This window comes from Gavialis gangeticus, unplaced genomic scaffold, assembly GCF_001723915.1.
Source record: "Gavialis gangeticus isolate Ggan-Ray unplaced genomic scaffold, GavGan_comp1, whole genome shotgun sequence".
Lineage (NCBI taxonomy): Eukaryota > Metazoa > Chordata > Crocodylia > Gavialidae > Gavialis > Gavialis gangeticus.
The window spans coordinates 19,141,926-19,162,955 of NW_017728995.1; the positions used below are offsets into that span (position 1 = coordinate 19,141,926).

At 41.8% G+C, this 21,030-nt stretch overlaps 1 protein-coding gene across 2 annotated transcripts in view; it reads left to right on the forward strand.

The window, feature by feature from the left end:
- FNDC3B (fibronectin type III domain containing 3B) overlaps nucleotides 1-21,030 on the forward strand; it is a 449,034-nt gene that overhangs the window by 206,496 nt on the left and 221,508 nt on the right. For both annotated transcript variants that reach the window (XM_019503306.1, XM_019503307.1), the window contains exons 4-5: nucleotides 7,164-7,240; nucleotides 19,674-19,917. In XM_019503306.1, coding sequence (XP_019358851.1) covers nucleotides 7,164-7,240; nucleotides 19,674-19,917 — 321 coding nt within the window. The remainder of the gene's footprint in view (nucleotides 1-7,163; nucleotides 7,241-19,673; nucleotides 19,918-21,030) is intronic.

A 21,030-nucleotide genomic window follows, 5' to 3' on the forward strand; every position in this document is an offset into this window, starting at 1 on the left:
GGGGGGGCGGGCTGATTGAGGGCCCTAGTGGTGAAGGAGGCAGGGGCAGGAGCTGGGGCTGGGGCAGGTGCTGCTCAGCTGGGCAGGGTGGGGGACAGAGCCATGAGCAGCTTGTCCAGGGGGCATGGGGTGGGATGGCTTCCGCTGCTGTATGCACCCCGAGGGAGGTATGGGGGGTGCATGCCCCCCAGATCTGTGCTCAGGGTGAGGGCAGGCTGCCTTTTGGGTGGGGGCTGGAGGCTGCGCTGTGCTCTTCCCAGGCTGCCTCTGCGCTGGGCTGCACCAGGGCTGCACTTGGACATAGCGCAACCTGCTCTTACCATATTTCAATTTCCACCATCTATTTTCTGGGGAAGAGATGCATATTGTATGTAAGATTGGAGTAGGCATGCATACTTTATATATATGTGTGTGTGCAGAGCTCTTTATAATGAACCCAGCAGTTACCAACAGTTACTATATTATGCTAGATAATAGCTTGTTAATCCTAAAAGAAATATAGTTTTACCCCTGCTGCTTCTTATAGGTGCCATATTAATATGTTAGGTGCTTATATGATTATATATCCAGTGGCTTGTGAGGCTCCCGTCCCTGTCTTTGAGGGCTTTTTAATATGTTCTCTCTCTCTCTCTCTTGTCTTACTGCAGTTAGCTGCACTTTTACTGCCCCGCCTGCACTAACACTAATTCAGCAGACACGGGACTGTTTCTAACATTTGAAGCATCAGAAATTTTTCAAATGTCCTGTTCTTCCCCACCCCGCCAGACACGCACACACTTCCAGCCCCTCAGAGCCTGCTATCAAAAGTTTCTCCTTCTCCCAAATGTGAAGTTCCCTTCCTACACCAGCTTACTCTCACCTGACGTTGAGGACTCCAAACTTTTGGTCCCGGAGCAGTGATCTTTTTAAAGATCCATAATTTTGCAAAGAGTGTTGGGGGAGTATTTTTTTGACATTGCCCTGTGCCTTGCATGGCCTTTTTGGTCTTTACAGAGTATGTGGATATGAAGGGTTGCCATTCTGCTTGTCTGAGGTCTTCACGGCGATGCTACACAACTATGGGCCCAGGGGGAATGCAGTGGAGTATTGGAGATCTGCAATTCATGGTTTTCAGAATGTCCTCCTATCAGCCTCCAGTCAGATAAGCTATTAATTACACCATAAGATAGTGGTATGCTTTGTATATGAAAGGACCTTTTTTAGATAGTTACTTGAGGAGCAGACCAATTCTACAAAACTGTGATCAAATTACTTAAATTGCTTGGCATGCCATGGCAAATGTGTTGTTTAAACACAACTTCATATTGGAGGCTAGAGAAAGAAATGGAAGAGTCCGATTCTCTTTGCAGTGTCTACCTTAGAACAGATTATAGATTTGCTTGAGAATAATGAAATAGGAAGAGAGAGGTGCGTGCGCAAGGGAGGGAAGAGCCTGTTTGTGCTTGCTTCGTTGAGGAAGTGGTTCTGGAACAGCTGTTAATTGGTGTTAAAATGACAAGCCCTTGAATTTCTGCCAAGGTCAGCAAGACCTGGAGTGATCCATTTGCTGAAAAAGGCCTGGGTCATTTGTTTTAGGGAAGTAGTTGTATACTGCAGGCTGTTTTTACCTTTTAATTATCTTTCTTTGTTTATGATACTCAAAAGAAGTGCAGATACATTTCCTGGGATGTGTTCAGTGTTCTAGGAGGAGAGTATATTAATTTTAATTTGAATATTGGGATTCAGAGGGTTTTTTCTGCTCTGATTTTAGTTATAAAGCTAAAACTCGGTGAGTTTACCATGCAGGGATTTACTACAGTGTCTACTGAACTAATTGCATGTAGGCTCACACTCTCCCCTATATTTTGAGCCCTAGGTTTCGGCTGAAGTAATCAGGTTTCATTTAATTTTTTCTGTTAATTTCAGTAATTGCAACATGAAACTGTATTGGGCCAAGCTTGCCTGAGACCGGGCCTAGATTCTCTTGAGAGATTCATAAAACTTATTAGTGGAGTTTTTAGTGGATGTGGTCTGAATGCAAAGTTCATAATGAAGCCAGGTGGGTTTCAAATCCTGATAATAAGCCAAAGTAAAATGGTTAATGGAAGCACAAACCAGAATATATGTCCAGATTCTGGAGCTGACTCTGAATAATGGAATATTACTCAGCACTACAAAGAAGAAAGCCATATATTTAGGTGTAACGGGGGGAAATTAAATATAAATTAGTGCCATTGTAGAGAGGCCTCATTTGAGACATGCTGTCTATTGCTACATGGGAAGAAAAGCTGGCAAGGTGCAATGGCATAGTATGAAGCAACTGAAAACGGGGGGAAAAAAACTTGCCATAATTGGTCTCTAAAATTTAGAGAAAGTAAACTAAGGAGAGACTTACTTCGTGAGTATAAAAGAGGTCACACAGGAACAGGAAAGAAGGATCTTGTTTTTGCCAAAAAAAAAAAAAAAAAAGTCTTTTGTACAGTAATTAATTCAGAAAAAGGGATCATGGGCTGAAATTGAGGTTATTAGCATTTCAGCAATTTGGTGGAATTTCCTTAAACAAGACATGATACGGTACTTGGAGGAGCGGGAAAGTTGACGAGCTTTCTGCCTGTCTGTCTGTGATAGAGCTGGACACATTTCCGGAGAGAAGTAGAAGCAGGGAATGTGTTGCTATTAACCTATCATTTACGTAGCTTCAAAAAATGACGCGAAGTTATAGGAAACATGCTATACCATAGCTACACGTGTGCTTTTATAGGGAAATGAATATGTAAGCAACAGAACGGGCAGTAGAAATTCTGATGCTATTAGCGTAAGTACAGAAGGTTTATAAATAGTGGCCCTACTGAATTCATGGCAGCAGTAGGCTGCATGGCTGCTCCTTTAATTTTGCAGGTTCCCCCGTGTACCCCCTCTTTCTCCCCTGTTGCTGAGTGGCCCCAGTGGCCCTTGTGATTGTTGTGGGGGGAGAGGGACATGCGGGTGAACCTGCAAGATGAAAGGAGCCACCGTGCGGCCCACTTCTGTCGTGAATTTGGTAGAGCCTGATTTATAAACTTTACCAAGCAACTTTTTGCCCCAGGGCTAAACCTACCGGTTAATAACGAGTGCAAAAGAAATGGCTGGGAAAGGAAAGTTAGCAAAATAGGACTGCAGCCTCGTGAGCTCGGTCCTGTGTCCACATGTTGTAAGAAGGGCGGGTACTGGAATGGTTGCAAGGGTATTATCACTGGATCGTGCTCTGAGTTGCCAACGTTGAATGGATTCTGATTATGATGTGTGATAAACCTGATACCTTCCTCACTTGGTGACTATCCGAAGGGAGAGCACTCGCTGTCTTTACCCCCTTACACACGCCCCAGGCTTCGGTCTGGTGGTTGCTGTACAACTCTCCGGCCTGTACAGTTAAAATATAGAGTCCAGTTCCTTCTCCATTTTGAACAGGGCTGGCTTTTTCATTTTGTGCACAGACCTTTGAAAGTCCGTGGAGGTAGGCTGAATTCACACCAGTATAACTCAGAGGAGAGTTTGGCCTCTGGTGCTCCGAGTAGAGATGTACAGAAGTCTCCTGGCTTTGTCATGCTAGAACGGCTGGATGCAGCCATGGCTTGTTAATGAAAGGGTCATAGACTGTTCAAGCCAACCTGGTGCCAGGTTACGCCATTAGATTGAAACAAGATGAAATTTGACTGTTTTGCTTAAGCCTTGCTTTGAATTTTGGAGTTTGATTCCAGCCACCCACTTGAAATGAAACCCACGGGGTGCAAATCCCGGAAGGAAATGTGGGTGTGATCCTAAAAAACGGAGACGGGCAGAGCTCTGCCTGGAAGTCCCGTGTTCCTTGACAATTCTATAAATATTTAAGCTGATTGGAAATAACGTTGTTTTGTTTCCTCATGTGTGTTTAATGGTCACTGAGGCTAGTTTTATTGCAGAGAGCGGACTCTTAAGAGTTCCCAGGACTTGTCACACGCCGGAGATGGTTTCTCTGTATTACGCAATACCCCTTGAAGTTGTTTTGATAACAGCGATGAGGGAAGAATAATGTGTGCTAAAGCAATTTGGCCAGCCTTGAAATCAAGGAATCGAAGAGACCCTTTCCGAGCTGTAAATCACTCACCTGTCCCAAGTCCTTTAAAACCTGTTATCCAAATGATTTTAGGAGTTTAAGGTCATGCCTGAGGCTAAGAGTCTGACTGCATGGTGCACATTTTGATGATAAAACACAATCTTCTTTTATTGAAGTGGAAGTGTTACAGTCAACAGTATCAGTGTGGGGGTTTGATTTCTTCCTGAAAGAAGATTGTTCTTCCACATGAGCAGTTGGCAGATGTTTTAGTATAACAGGATCTAAAGAAGGTGGAGTTAAGTGTCTTTTAGTTACCTGAGAAGCAATTAGAACCTGCTGTGTTGCTCTTTCAATTTAGTTCAAAGTCTGAGTATATATTTTATGATTAGGAACTAAACCAGTTTTGAAGAGGGCTTCAGTTGCTTGAAATGCTATGCACTTTTTTTGTATTAAGAAATGTTTGTTTAATCCAATGCAGCACCTATATTATTGGTCCAGTAAATGCCAGATTATGAAGTTTTCCATTTATCTGGAATATTTTTAACAGTTGTTCAAGTATTTAAAAAAAAAACTTGCAGAAACAACTAAAGAAGAATTCACGTACCTTCAGTTATTTCCCCTTTTTTTAATATACTTAAGCATGCTTCATTTTGAAGGGTTCAGTAACATTTTTGTAATTTAGTGTGATTCAGATTCTCAGATCAAAATTTGACTCTGTTTGTATGTATTAGGTGGTATGTGTAGTTATAGATATGCTGTAATAAACCCATTTCTGGGGGGAGAGTTGGCAGCCCTCAGTGGTTTAGGACAAAAATTGAAATTTTTATTTCCCAAAATTTAAAATCCATAGAGAATTTAGATAGTAAGAATATAGATACTGACATGGCAACTCTGAAAAATACTAGTATGAAGTATTTTATGTTTCTTGATGAGCTAAAATGGAGCTATTTGCTGGTTGCAATAACGCCTTCAAATTAATTGCACACTGACCATGTGTTTGATGGGTTTTTTTTCCTTTTCCCCTGAAACATATCAAAGAAAAGAAGTTTACTGTGTGTTGTGTTATCTGAATAGAAATTCCAGAGTGCATTAGATTTAAATTGTATATAGTGCCATAGTTAAATGGGTGATTTTTTTTATTTTTATTTTTTTTCTTTTTTCATCAGAATTTGGTCTTAATTGGGGGAGGGAGGGAAAGTGCTGCATTTCCAATCCCCTGCTTGGTTAAGTACAGAAAAGGGTGAGAAGAGGTGATGTTTGAAATTCCCTCTGTTAAATTCTTGTTTTTTATGGGGCTACCACATGTTTACCCTTTCAGAAGTTAATTTATCACATTCTTAACAATTAGCCAACTTGCTAATAGTTAAACTATCAAAGCTTTCTATGCCTAAGGTAAGCTGGTAGTTTAAACAGATAACAGTAAATATAATTGAAGACAAACGTGCCAAATTTGGAAAACATGTAAATGGTGCATACTGGTCCATCGGTGTAACTGCTCATGAAGAAAACTAGAAGACAGGACTGTGGTTTAGCAGAAGCAGACTGTAGGGAAGCGCAAAAGGTAGACATAGTGTTTCACTTGTACATTTATTAGGTGTACAACAGCCAGCCGTTCCCATTTTACCTTCTGGAAAGTGTGTTGTACCTGCTCACTAATGTGTAACTTTCTCCTCCGTTCGCGGACGGTAACACACAGGAACAAGATACAGAGGAATAAGAATGGGTGATCAGAGGGCACTGAGGGTCTCAGCTACTGGGTGAAATGAGAAAGTAAGGTCTTGGCCACTTTTGGTGGCTGACAGGCAGTGGATCATCACTGGATGCAGTGTTGTTCTCTAAAATGCTGTGTAGTCTGGGGGTGCACTGTTAAATGACCGCTGCATTTCATCTCAAAGGCTGGGAAGCAAGTCTGCTGTGGGATGCCACGCAATGTTCACGCTGTTAGCTTTGAAACATGATTCACAAGATAAACCCAGAGACTGAAAATAGGAATCTGCAGTATCAAACCTCTTCTGACCTGTTGTCTTGCTGAGATGCTTGCAACAGAAAAATTCGTCTAGTATTATTCCATGGTCAGAAAACAAGTGAAAACCTAGAGCTAGCATTTTCCGAGGGGTGCCTAGAGTCTGAAAAGGTTCAGAACCGCTGGCTCGGTTCTTTTGAGAATTAAAAACACTATGAAGCTGTCAATAGACATTATTCTAGCATTGCTAGCAGGTGCCAGTAGGATAACTACTTAGAATATTTCTTGTTGCTCACCTAAGAGGACAGTTCTTACATCTCACCTTACTTTTTCAGAACAATCCAGTAAAACCCCTTTGAGAAGGTTTGGTTGACTGGGGTAGCTTCCTGTCTTGTGGTTGTTCTGCATGGCCATTAATTGCCTGTCCTAGTCTTAACTGCTTGTATATAAATATTACTTCAAAATGTTGAGTAAACAAGTCCTAATTTTTCCATTTTACCTAGGAATTTTTTTAGTTGTGTGGTTCAGTTTGCAATAGCCTAATGTTTATGGTACTTGCTTTGTCGTGCTCTCGTACCTCGGAATGGAACTTGCACATCCAGAGCTACGTTCTGAAATGGAAACCATAAGCGCCTTGATTATATAACTGAATTCCAAGGTTCATCTGAATTGCTGAAATAATTAGTTTGGTCTTTGTGTGTTCTTAAATAGTCATTCACATATATGTGAAATATAGTGCAATTGGAGGCTTTACTTGAAAGCTGCCTAGAATGTGGCAGAAACTGCAGTCTGAATTTCCTTGGATTTCTAATGAGAGAAATTTATTCACGTTATTGATGTAGAAATTGTGGTCCATGAAAGGGCATTTAATGTTTCTGTCTGACTATATCCGCGTTGCTCAGTGGATAACAACAGAGAGGCTATATTTTTAGCTCTTTTGCAACAGTGAAAACACTCATTCAACAAAAACTTCTTTAAGTTGCTATACAGTGGTGTCCTCAACCTGAATATACTGCTTTAAGAGAAATTAGCTATACACTGGAAATTATGTGGATTGTTCAGTTACAATTGTTGCAGGTTTCTAATGTGACACCATTTTAGCACAATTGTACTAATTTTGTAAAAAATGTCTTTTCCTTATTCCCTTAGGACCAGCAGAGGTTCCCATGATGTCACCCAATGGATCCATCCCACCTATCCATGTGCCTCCAGGTTATATTTCACAGGTAAGCAGCATCCAGAAAAAAATTGATTTTTTTTTTTTTTAAAGAAGTAGGTTTGCATCTGAGGTCATTATCACTGATTCATTTGGCCAAGGATATTCTTTACTTCCTATTGGGAGAAGGATCCAGGGCATACAGGGTATGGGCATATAGACTAGCATTAGGTAAGCTGGGTGTCCTTGTAGTGTGTCACCTGCTTGTCTATATGTAGGCTCTTACCCAATGGTAAATCTGAGGTAGCTTACTCTACTTTTTCACAAGGGCCAAGGCCACCTCTTGTTTTACCATAAGCTAAAAACATACATGCAGACAGATACTACGAATTAGGTAACAACTACATTTGAATCCCAGTTTACCTTCCAGTAACTTGTCTCTGTGCCCATGTGCTAATACTCAAATACTATTTACAAAAGACACTATTACTTATCTATTGCCATTAGAGTAGGAAAAACTGCAGGATAACAAGTGCTGTTTAAAAAAAATAGTGTGATTTAATTGCCTATTTTAGTGATGCTAAAAGCCATAAGAAGGCAAGGTTATAAAGAAAATTTTACTGTTTAAGATGTGTCAAGTCCCTGGTCACTTAAAAACAGTCATTTCTAGATTTCACATAAGGCCTTTGTAAGATGGTTGAATATACTTACTGGTAGATTTTCTTTACATCTTCTGTAAACTAAAATGGTTAGACAAGCAGCCTTGCTTGGTTGGGATATATTAAACCTATTCTGTGGCCATTTCACAGGACTTGAGCCTGATCGAAGGATCCATGTTAAAATTATTTAATTAAAAAAATGTTATTAAATGGCAAAAATATGCTTTTAATTTTTTAATATATCAAACCCTTTTGTGTATTTTAATAGTAGTAGACTGGATGTTGTATTTTCCTCTCCAGTAAATGTGTGGGGTGAGTTTAAATGGAATCTTGAATAGCCATGTGTGTCTCAAAAATTGTTGATGGTATTACACTTGCATCCCACAAATCACTGTAATGGCTCTGTGGCATTTTGATTTTCAAGTACAAAGAGAAAATGCCATAAATGCAGGAAAAATGATTATCAGTGTGGTGGTTGAAAGGATCTGCATGAAAGACTTGATTGAAGGCTAGTCTAATGGCCTAGCCATATAGATCAGTGTGCTTTTTGTGGGCAAGCTCGTTTCCTTCCAGTTCTTTTGGATTCTAGGCTTGTGGTGTGTATAAAGTTTTAGGGCACTATTTGATTCGCTCCTTACCACTCTGTTAGACCTCCAAGCTTGTTGGATGTACTGAGTTAGATTCTAGTACTGCTGGGAGATTCAGAAGTGCACGCCTCTGTGGGGGAGAGTTGGTCCTTGTAGCTCCATTTTCAGGATCAGAACTTTTGGGGAATGCACTTGATCTTTGTAATCAGGTTCTAAATTTGGGGGCCGCCTTCAATCCTGGCTGGTCCCAAATGTTCAGGTAGCACCTACGCCTAAGAGCCATGTTTTGTTCTTCTGTAAATCTAGCCCTAGTCACTTAAGCACTACTATACCCTCTTTGGGGGGACCAAAACTGTTACACTGATGCTCTGTAGACTGTTGTGGCTTCTGGCTGGGTTCCAGCTGAAATTTAAGGTATCTGTAATGACCTACAAAATGCAAGTAATTTCTGAACCCAGTTAGCCTTCTTGAGCTTGCAAATACTTCCTTAGCACCCCATAATAATCTACCCCAGGAAGCTTTAAATATCTTTTAAAGAAGACCGTTAAAATGCATATTGTAAAATTTTATAGAAAAATCTATAAGGTAAAAGGTTTTAAGCATAAGAATGTACTTTTCTGCCATGTAGAAAATGAATATTTGCCTTATGCATGACACCATGCTAAACAGTTGAAAGCATGTAGCAGTCAAGTGAGTTTTGTCTTGTAATTGATGTTGTAATAGCTTTCCCTGCCTTCCTGTGCCCTTGCCTTTGTTCTTTTGTATTGTTAACTAACAGGTTTATTGTATAATAATTTTAAATTGTTTGTTTGTGGCACAATGAAGGCAAATTAGTGCATTCTGAGACATGACTTAAATATGTCTGATTTTGGTTTGTCCCCAAAGTGCGTGTCTTAGTTAAGCAGAAAGTGGATACCCCTGTGGAGAAATCTGTGCCTATTGAGAGCCACTGAATCCTTTTTCCATTTTTCAAACCTTTTTTCCTTTTTCAAACCTTCAGAGCTGCACATATGAGCCTTGAACACTTACATATACTATCTGATGACTGCCACCCAGGATTAAAATGATGCTTTATTACCTCTTCAGCATAGTGCAAATGATCAGTGGAAGAGAACTGGCAGCACGTTGTTCTGCAACAAGATTGACCTTGCTGGCAGTTGGTAGTAAAATAGTTGGACTCTATTTCTAGAGTGACAGACTACGTGAGAAGCCTTGATTAGGAAGTGGGGTTTGACTCCATTATATAAGAAAATATTTCACGCTTGTGAGGTGGTACAAAGAAGCAGTCCAGGAAAATCACGGAAGTCATTCACATCGCCAGTGTTTTCGTTCACTTTTATGTATTTTTAGACATGTCACTTTGTATCACAAGATCACTATGAGGTTCTTTTTTGCCAGGGTTGAGTTGTACTATGCAAATAATTATAAAAGGGACAGATAGTGCAGAATGGAAATTAGTTTTTATATTTCTCTGCTGGTTTTCTTTTTTAAACCTTAAAGAGCTTCAGGTGAGGAATAAATGCTATCTCTCTATTACAGATCAAGTAATAGAGGCAGAGAATCACACTGCCAGCATCACTTTGCCTCATGTACTGCTTTGCATCTTTTTGATGTTTAGGTCAAATGAACTACAGATTATGGGTAGGTATGGATATTCAAAAAGCTTGAAAGATCTGTAGCAAACTGAACACACATTTGCCCTTGGGGGGTGAAAATCTTAGACCAGTCTGTGCGCCAAGCTTTTGTTCTGTTATGGGTATAGACCAGTTTCCAATCAGTTACACTAGTAAAAGTGTAATGTCTGTACCTGGCCTAGTTTAATTCCCAAAAGAGGATTGTATCTAGTGGGACAAGATTAAATAAAGAGTTGAGCCAAGTTATTTTGTGCTTATGCTACTAATTTTTTATGGGCTTAATTTTTTCTTGGGTGTGTTCTTCCTTTTGCCACATTACTACAGACAGCAGCAGCTGGTTGCTATAAATTAACTTTGTAAATTTAAACAAAAAAAAAAATCTCATGACAGCAAATCAGTTGAGCCCAGCTCAGGAAAGCAGCCCCTGCGTAGCATGAAACATGTGTTTTACTATTATGGATTGGAGATATAGTTAGTTTCCTAAAATTTCCCTTCATGGTGAGTTTTAACTGTGCTGTCAATGTATGAACTAGTTACACAACTTCTGCAATGATTCATCTTATTGTCATTAGTTAAACTGATGGAAAGAGTTGCCATTCTTGAAGATGGCTGCTGGAATCTTTTCATCTCCTTGAATAAGTTATCTGGATTTTTATATTATCACACGCCTTAGGAAGTAGGTGATATACAAAGCAAAAAAGTTGACAAATTCAGGTATAACCTGTGTCCAGTGTAAACAAGCACTCATTAATACTAGAAAAAGCATCATTAATGGGAACTTAACAGGCCAGCTTGGAATGGGGATGTACAAATAAAAATTATTCTCGCCATGACCCAATCTGTCTGGCATATCATGCTATTCCCCATTCTGTCTCTTCCCCCCGCCCCCAAGGAAACACTCCCATCTGATCCTCACATGGAGGAAGATCTCTACATCTTGGATGAAATGTACACTTTTTGGCCTGTGTCGCAAGACTTTGGGATTCTGTAGGGAGGTCATTTGACCTTCCCAGATTTGTTTTCTCTGATGTCATGGTTGGAAGGGGCAGATTCAAGACAGACCTTCAATACTTAGATTCTATACCTGAGAAATTATAACAGCTATATACATTTTCCATATACAGAATCTAATTATTGGGGGGTTGGCTTGTATTCAGGGTCATCTTATATTCAAGGAAATATGGCATTTTCCCTTTGTCTCAGTTTTACACTGAAAATAACTGGGGGAAATAAAGTAGTTTATCTTTCATTACTTGTCTCCTTCACTGAATTGCTAGTATCCCTTTAATGTGAGGGTGATGCTGCCATCTTGATTCATAATGCATATGCTCCTTGGTGAGTGAGGACTGGAGAAGAGTATTTCAGAGAGCAAATGTTGCCCTATTTAATTCCATGTTGTACTGCAACTTACCTGGGTCAGCTATGGAGTTATATACACAAGGGTAGCATAACTAGGGAGAGACCAAAGCTCAGCTATAATTCGGTCTTTAAAAATTCACTATGATTTCTTCTTCATGAGATCTGTTGCTATCATAGAAATGCAAAACATGAAAGCAGGGCATTACAACCAGTTTTATATAATTTCTGTGATATGTCAAATATTGAGGGACTCGGCTGTGCCCTACTTTAGGGGAGAAAGCAAGGTCTTGTCTTCATTTCATTTGCACGTGGGCCCTGGTCTTTTCCTACCACTTGGGCCACTACCCAATGGTGTGAGGTTTGCTGAAAGGCTCTGCTGCACTGTCCGTTAGTCCATAAGCTTACCGCAGATCTGAAGCAGGCTGCACTCCTCTCAGCTCATAGGATTGCTGCAGTTGTAGAGTGCTTTGTGGCATTGTGACTAAGTTGGCCAGGGTCCTCTCTGGCAATTCTTGTTGCCTGATGGTGCTTTTGCATCCTTCAGCACAGTCTGTCACTTAAACCAGGCCCAACTGTGGTTTTTAAGGGTTGAGGCATGCTTGGCTTTTGCTTTTAGAGTGGCTTTCTTTAATGAGGAAAAATGGTCACTAAGGAAACATGAAAATGTAAATAGAGAAAAAGATATTAGCCTTTTGAAAGTGCCGTCTTAAGGTCAGTGGTTGACATCTCTTACTCTAGCTACTTAACTAAAATAACTCCACTGACGTTGAGGGAATTGCTCCAGGTGAACCTGGTTTTGAAGGAAGACCAGAATTTAACATGAAACTTCCATTTGGTTTTGTTTAGTGCGTTTTTAGAGTTGGGCCTTTACCACAGGTACTTTAAGACTATAAAACACTAGTTTTATATTTTTTTTTTTTTTTTTTGACACAGTGTGCATACCTTCCTGGTCTCTCCTTTTTTTAACACCAAACTAGATCATTATCTTAATCTAGTCTGACCTTCTGCATAACACAGACCCTACAACTTCAACCTTCAGGATCTGGGGGAACATCTGTTCACCAGAGCACCCAAGGGATGACGAGACTGAATGGTCACAAACTCCTCTGCGACTGTTTCAGGCTGGACATAAGGAAGAACTTCTTTACTGTCCAAGCCCCCAAGGTTTGGAATAGACTGCCGCCCACTTTGAACGCCTTCAAGACACTTTTGGATGTTTATCTTCTTGGGATCCTATGATCCCTGCTGACTTCCTGCACCTGGGGCAGGGGGCCGGACTCAATGATCCTCCGGGGTCCCTTCCAGCCTGAATGTTTGTGAAATCTATGAAAATCTATGAAACTTGCTCATTCCTGCATCAAACTAACATTTGTGGGAAATGTGACATATATTTAAGTTGAATCTCCCTAATGAAGACTTTTTAAGTGATATACACAATCAACCAGATCTCTAAGGATCACTTGTTCTGCTTGGTTAGTTATATATGGCCGATAACAAAGAGAAGACAAGTTGACCTAGTCTGGTGTCCAGCTCTTGGATCTCTTACGTCTTTCCCTGTTAGACTGAAAGGCTATCCACTAGCCAATCTTCTTTTAATATAGGTACTTACAGATCATGATCAAATTGCCCTTTATCCTGTGTGATAAATCAGTTGACTCATCTTTCTCTTGTGTTCTCTGTGTATAAGCAGCTATAGAGACATTTTTTCGTAGTTCGTGAATATTCACCTCGGTGCACCCTGCTTCTTTAGAGTCAGAATTATTTGTTATATGCCATTTCAGCTAATGTGCATGATCATCATGCGTATATTCCAAATGAGAAGTCCAAATGTAATGTTGAGTGCTTTCAAATTACGCATGCCAAAGTTTTAGCCTCAAAATTTGTCAGGACTGGTATGAGCCTGGCTTAGCACTTTCAGTAAATCAAAATGAATAAACATCACCAAGTTTCTTAGAGATGAGCTCATTTGTTCCTTTTTCCTGGCTACAAATTCATTTATGACTTATGAACTGATTCTTAAAATTGGTTCACGAAGCACCCAAAGTGTCAACTGACAAACAGTCTGTTTAACCCCCATCATAAAATATTGCCCAGTCAGCCAGTTCCAGTTGCTCTTTCTGATGTGTCATTTGTTTTGTGGTTTGTAATTTCAGTATTTTGTGTTGGAACATGTGACAGCATATGGGTAGTATTAACATCTTTGAATTTTGTTAAATAGGTGAAGTATGGTGGAGAAAAGCAGAGGTCATCATCCAGAGCTATTATGTTTTCAGTATAGGTTAACAATACCAACCTGATGGAATTGCCATTGCCATAGAGATGGAATGAGATCATCAACATAAGTGAAAGCAATGGAAAATTAAAAGCTGTTCTGCTGTCAAGAATGTGGCAAATTGATCAGTGGGACACCAATGGGAAGACAAAATAATTAAGTCAAAATAATGTCCATTGAAAGTCCACAGCCCGTAATTGAACTCCCAAAATGAAACATGAAACGAACACAAATTATGCGATGATGATGTTATCACTGAGGCATCATGCCAGCTAGACCAGCAGGCTTTCAAAAATAATAACAAATGGCATTTCTACTAGTTTATAATTTGAAAGCAGGCTAAATAATAAAAAGTATAGTTTTGTGTGCCAAATGATGACTTTACAATATTCCTAGATAATAAGCAGCTGTGATCTACATGAATTGATAACAGTTAATTTTGGGGGGCTTTTTATTATCTAATAGTACTTGTAAGCTGTAGCAGGGTTGAAGAGGCCCCATTGTACTAGACACCAAATTAATAGAACATCCCTGCTCTTCTGGTCTACAGCAGGACTGTCCAAATGGCTGCCCGCAGGCTGCACGAAGCCCCTAATGAGTTAGCATGTGGCTTATAGGCTCCCAGCACAGATTCTGCTGTCCCCACTCCTTGCAGTGCTGTAGCTGCGACAGCCATGTTTTTCAGGCTCCCCTGGCTTCTGCTTCCTGCCCCTGTTCCCCGGGGCTGAGCCAGCAGCATGCCCTTGTTAGCTTTCTTTGCAATGGCAAACTGGGCTGCATTAGCAGAAGCATTGCCAGCAGATTGAGAGAGTGATGAGTCCCGTCTATTAGGCACTGGTAAGGCCACATCTGGAGTATAGTATTCAGTTTTGGGGCCCCCACTACAGAAAGGATGCGGACAAATTGGAGAGAGTCCAGTGAAAATGGTTAGGGGCCTGGGGCATCTTCTGAGGAGAGGCTGGGGGAACTGGGCTTATTTAGTCTGGAATAGAGAAGACTGAGAGGGGATTTAATAGCAGCCTTCAACTACTTGAAGGAGAGTTCAAAAGAGGGTGGAGCTGGACTGTTCTCAGGGGTGGCAGATGACAGGACAAGGAGCACTGGTCTCAAGTTGCAACACAGCAAGTTGAGGTTAGATATTGGGAAAAACTTTCTAATTAGGAGGGTAGTAAAGCACTGGAACAGGTTATCCAGAGAGGCGTTGAATCTCCATCCTTGGAAGTTTTTAAGACCCAGCTAGACAAAGCCTTGCCTGAGATGACCTCTAGTTTAGGGGTGGTCCTGCTTTGAGCAGGGGGCTGGACTAGATGACTTCCTGAGGTCTCCTCCAACCCTAAATTTGCTACGATTCTATGGGATGCCCATGCTGTTTAAGTGGTAGGGGACAGGGCCGAGCCATTTGTGGCAGAGGCAGGATCTGGACTGCTGGCACTGCAGGTGGCTGCATGGTTGGGAGAGGAAAGGTAAGGGGGAGCTGGGCTGCCAGTGCTGGCAGGGGGTGGGGAGGGAGAGAAGGGCTCGAATGAGCTGTAGTTATGGCCAGCAAGTGTTTGGTAGCTGGGCTGCCCTGCACAGTGCACATGGCTGGGAAATGGGGGATCAGGCTGTCTGCACTGTGCGCCAGTGGGAGAGACATGCTTTGCTGTCTGTGTGGCAGGGGAGAGCACGGGGAGGTGGAGGGTATCACATGTCCAGCAAGAAGCACTCAGTCTGTGGCCCATGTTTCTTGTGGACAGTTTGGCATATGGCCTCCAGCTGCTGGGAAGTTCGATAGCCCTGACCTGCAAGACAAAACTGACAAACCAAAGCAGCTATTGCCTTTATCTAAAGAGCAGACTTTAATTTTCTCCATTATGCTATGTTGATTCCATATGGAAGTAGATCAAAACTAGATGTGGTTAAAACATTGAGGGTTCAGATGGAGAGGAAATCCAAGGTGTGTGGGGCCCAGCCTCTTCCCCTACACTGCCCAAAGGGGTGGGAGGCTGGGGGCATCAAGGGGCCGGGCTGCCCATTTGCTGGTGCCTACCAGGAGGAGTTCACCCCTGAGTGGCTGCAGGGAGCACACACCCTGGGCAGGGTGGCCACTTTCTCTTCCTGTATTCCCAGAACTCCTGCCCAGCCTGGCTGCCCCTGTGTGATTGGGGTGGGACCAAACTCCTGGCAAGCTCTGATTATCAGGGATCCTGGTTTTCCTTGATTAAGAAGTTGCAAATTCTCTCATAAAACACCCCAAAATCTGTGATTAAAATGACAGGCCCCTCCCTGTCCCATATGCCTCTGGCTCTATTGGTGCCCTTCACCTCGCCCCTCCCCACAGCCCCTTGCCCCCCTGCCCTGCTTTGCCGGAAGGGGCTCCCAGTTGCCAGGGCTATGGGCCAGGGTCCTAGGTCTACAACCCTCTGCCCCTGCAGGAAAGCTAGCTGCCGCTGCAAACTCGACACTGTCCTGGCAATGCATCCCCTGCGCATGCAGCAGCAGTGAGTGGCACAACCGCGCACCACTGCTCCGGCTTCAGCCGTGTAGGCAGGGGATGTGTCGCCAGGGCAGTGTGGAGCTCCCAGCGGCAAGGAGATCCCCGTGCGACCCTGCCATGCCAGATCGCGTCCACTGGGCTGTGGAGGCCCTGGAGGAGAGTAGCAGGGTCAGAGCCCAAGGCAGCAATGGGAAGCCCGCACCCCACTGCCTGTGCACAGATTTGGGGGGCATGGGTCCCCCTGCCCCCCCAGGAGTGTGCTCCATGTTGGGAGCTTACCCTGCCCCCCCCGGATAAGCTGTCCAGGGCCCCATCCTGCTCCTTGCTGGGGCCATGCAGCTGTGTATTGTGGCCCCAGACCCCAAGTTCCACACACTGCCCAGCTCAGCGGCAACCCCAGCCCTGCCCAATGCCCTCCCTTCCTCCCTATGGGGGTCTAATTCCCCCTCCCCACTTACCTATAGGAGCTGCTCTCCAGGCTGCTTGGTGGCCACGTGTATTTACATGCACATGGTGCTCCCTGCCTGACTGCCCCCCTCCTGCTCCCTCCCAGCCCTTTGCAGGCTGAAACTCCTACACCCTGCAGAGACCAGTTTGCAAAACTGTATAATCCACGAGTTTCTCCACTAAAATGAGAAATCCGTGTTTGACTCTGGTAAAGGGTAAGATCCGCAGTTTTCTCTGTATTTCCATGAGAAATGGAAGACCCGGCTCCCTGCTGATAGCACACGGGCCAGACCGGGCTCGCCAGATGAATTTGGTTTTTTGTTGTTGTTTTTTTTTGTTTAACATCCCTTTTCTATAAATGTTGATGATTACCAACAGAAATATTTAAATATTTTCTGTCAGTCTGTGAGTGACAGGTGAAATCAAAGTTTATCAATTAAAAAAAATCAAATCCTGCCATGCCTGTGTCTGTTGCATCAAGTTGCCAGATGTATTTTTAAGGAAGACTAAATGTCAAAAGTAGGCATCTCGGTTCTGCCTGCAAAAATGTACGTGTTTACCTGCAAATCCTTTATTTGAATTGACAGAGGAGCTTTAGTCCTTGTAAACAGTTATCTGTATGTGCCCATGTAGAGTTTATCAGTGCCACTTAATAGTCAGCACTTATGAATTTGGATGAATCAAGTAAGAGACTTTCTCTTAGCCTTTTAATGGGAGTCAGGGTGGAAACCAAGTTGACCCCTCTGACCTCCCAAATACTTTTCTGCTGTTGACATGCATCTTAGCTTATCCAGTAGTAAAAATCATGTGAAGGTGTTCAAAGTGACTTGAGCCCTCCCCCCCCCCGGCTCCAGGATGCATTTTCTGGAAGCCTGCTCATAGTTTAAGTTTTGATGCATGTGCCATACAAAAAGACACTGCAATCTTTGTTTAGGGGTACTTGTCAACGTGACTTGCTTGCATGCATGCATACATAGTCATAAATATAATATCTTTAATTTAAAACATAATATTATGGATCTGATTAGATTTTGTGTGAGTATGAGGATAAGGACTTATGCCTGCAGAGGACATTCCAAGTTTTCTTTCAGGTTTGGCTTAATTTAAACCAAGTAATGAAAGGACTTTTTTTTTCCAAACTAACATTTTGGGGCTTTAAAAGCCAGTTAGATTAGAACATGATCTAAGCCTGAAATAAATAGATCCAACATCGCATCCCAAAGCCTTTACACAAATAAGTATTTCTGTTTAAAACCTGGGCAATTTAGAAGATTGCTCCCTACCCCAAATTTTCTCAAGTATCTTCACCAAGTTTGATACAAAGCTGCTGGCTGGTGGGAAGTTGAAGCGAGTATAATAGAAAAGAGCAGAGCTCTGCAGTTACCAGAGTTAAAATTATATGTTATAAATAAATGCCTGAGATCAAGTTCATTGTCTGCCTTGGGGCTTTATAAATCTCAAATCTTAAAACCAACAGTTTTCAAATTGTAGCCCCACAATGCATGATAAAAAGTTAATAAGCAGATACCATTTTGGTTTACTAAATATAAGAGCAGTTACTTTTTTAGTTTTCCTGTAAACTATAAGGAACTCTGATTCCCACCAGCGCTTTAGATTAGAGCTTTAGGCTAGAAATGTGAAAATTTCATTGGAAGGACATATTTCTGGTCTAAGGGGTATTGCATGGGTTAAAGCATGACCCTGTCTGACCTCTGATAATGTGTACAGTACAAGTATGAACAACATCATGTAGTATCTTCAGGATGCCATGTATTGTGCTTAAATCAATGGATATCAGGCCTGGCTCCCTTCTGATATACCTCCTTTACGTGTGTTAAGTAGCAGGACCCTGAGCCCTGCCTTCGCTATGCATTCACTTGTCCAGGACGTGCTGTGTGTCCAATACTATATCTCCTTCCTACTGTAATTTCATTTGGCGCTGAGCTTCCTGTGGGTGTCTCCTTCATGTGTTAGGTGGGAGTAGGCAGCACTCTACGAATTTCTCAGCCATATGCATATGCTTGCGCAGAGCCAGAGGAACACAAGAAGCTGCTGCATGATTGTATTAATCTCCGCAAAGCACGCTTTAAAAGGCTTACACGTTTGACAGGTTGCAGTCATGTTGCACCTAACAGCAGGCTTATGCGCTATTAAGACAGGTCATAAAACAGGACAGTCTCCCTGCCAGCTGTGTCACCTTTTTTTTCAAATACAACTGCACTTCTACTGCCCTTAGAAAATAACTGAAAATATCTGTTCTTTTCAAATGAAAACTGATTTTTGTTAAGCCCTTGTTTCCAGCAATGCAAGAGCCTTTTTGTTCACATTTTAGGGGCGGGGATCTCTAACTCTTGGTTGGTTGGAATTTAGACTGCTGTTCGCTCTTATGTATTACACTGAGAAAGTTGTATCCTAAAATTTATTCTTCAGTCTAAAAACATTTATACCTTCCATTATTTTAATTGACTCAGGCTTGGCTTATGATGTTTTTGGGTCAAGTGTTGCACATCTTGTGTTACATCTTCCCAGGGAAATTTACTGACGGAGCTGTAGCAGCGTAAGTTATTCTATCATACTCCTTTCACAGAAGGAGCTAAGTCATTATTGTGGATTTAACAGTATACTGTTAAATCGGTTGCATTTTGCAATAATGTATCAACACTCTACTTTATTCTCCAGTGCCAGTCAGTTTTCCTTCTATAATTAAATTGTACTCGAATAGCCATGCTGACTTCATTACTGTAAGAGATGTGCTGTCTGCTAATTTCTTAATTGTTTTGTGCTCTAAATACAGAATATTTATTTTTTCCACTTCTGCCCACAGAGACCAAGCTAACTACAATTGGTCTTCCAGCAATTAGTGTGGCTAGTGGAGTCTGCACTGGAAACCGCATTATCACCAAGATGACGTGTGGTGATATTACATTTTGAAATGAGTGTTTTGATTCTAGCCAAGGAGAACTCATTTTCTAATGGGAAAAGTGACATAACTATGAATAAACAATATTGTTTTTCAAAATGCTGTTTCAAATTATGCATGTATCTTAATCTCCTTCCCTTCCTTTGCAGGTGATAGAAGACAACACGGGCGTTCGCCGGGTGGTGGTCACGCCCCAGTCTCCCGAGTGCTATCCTCCCAGCTATCCGTCTGCTATCTCCCCAACCCATCATTTACCTCCATACCTGACACACCACCCCCATTTTATTCACAACTCTCATACAGCTTTTTACCCTCCTGTCACTGGACCTGGAGACATACCACCCCAGTTTTTCCAACAGCATCATCTTCCCCCAACAATATATGGTGAACAAGGTGAGCAGAAAAAAATGTTGTAGTCTTTAAATGTGCGTTTTAACGGGTTTGCAGAGTGCGAAGAGCAAAGGGTTTTGGATTAATGTTAAGTGATTTTTCTTTTTCCCCACACCTCATCCCCTGGCGCTGTCTTTTGAACTGAATTCCTTCCTTTCAGCTGCAGAATCAGGGAGAGGTGGGGAGTGAATCACTCCAGGCTGAAATAACTCAAGGCTCTTACGTCCTACACCTCTAAGTTATAGGATACAAAGTGAACTCCAATTCATTTTCGCTATAAAGGAGAGTAGTACTCCTGCCTGTGTCCCAAATGACTTGCTTGAGTTCAAGTTGCTCATTGTGACTGTGTACATTATATTTATATTCTGCCAATTTTCCTTTAGGAGCAGAAGTGGGGCAGGATTAGGAACGGGGTTTAGGTCTGACAGGGTCTTACTTCAGTCAGTGTCATCATAAGCCAGTAGCAGGCTTTCTCTTGTCACCAGCAGATGGAGATAGTCCTCCTTTCTGCCTCTTGTCAGATCAGAGCTGCAGTGGACTTTTCCAAACTAAAGGATGTTCGAGTTAATCTGTTTCTTAAGACGCTGCAATAGGTCACTGAAAAGCACTATCTCATTCCCAAGGGTAATATGGTCACCCTAATCCTCAAAGGATAAGTAAATAGCTTAGTAAAGGAGAGAAAGCAACTTATTTCTTTCTGAACTATGCATTATTGTGTCTCCTCTACCCTTGAGATAAGCTTTTGTTTCGTCTGAAGGAGTGCATTAATCATAAAGGAACACAGATAGTTTTGCTGATGTAGGTATTACTGTGTGAGGTGGTTATCATGAAAATGTTCACTTCACAGATCCATTTTTTTTCTCTTGTACACCCATATTATGAAAATTCCCAGGATTTATAGAATTTTTCTATGGCATATTCCAAAATTACGGCTGAAATAGAATATCTGACGTTTTCTTAGAGGTCATAATCTCAGCAGGGTGGTGAAAAAAATGTAGGATTGAATTTAAACGGAGTCCAAGATCTTGTGCATCTGATTTCTTGCCAAACAATATGCAAGCTTTATGTTGAACTAATTGATGCTTTCATGCTGTGGAAAATTCTGATATTTTTTTT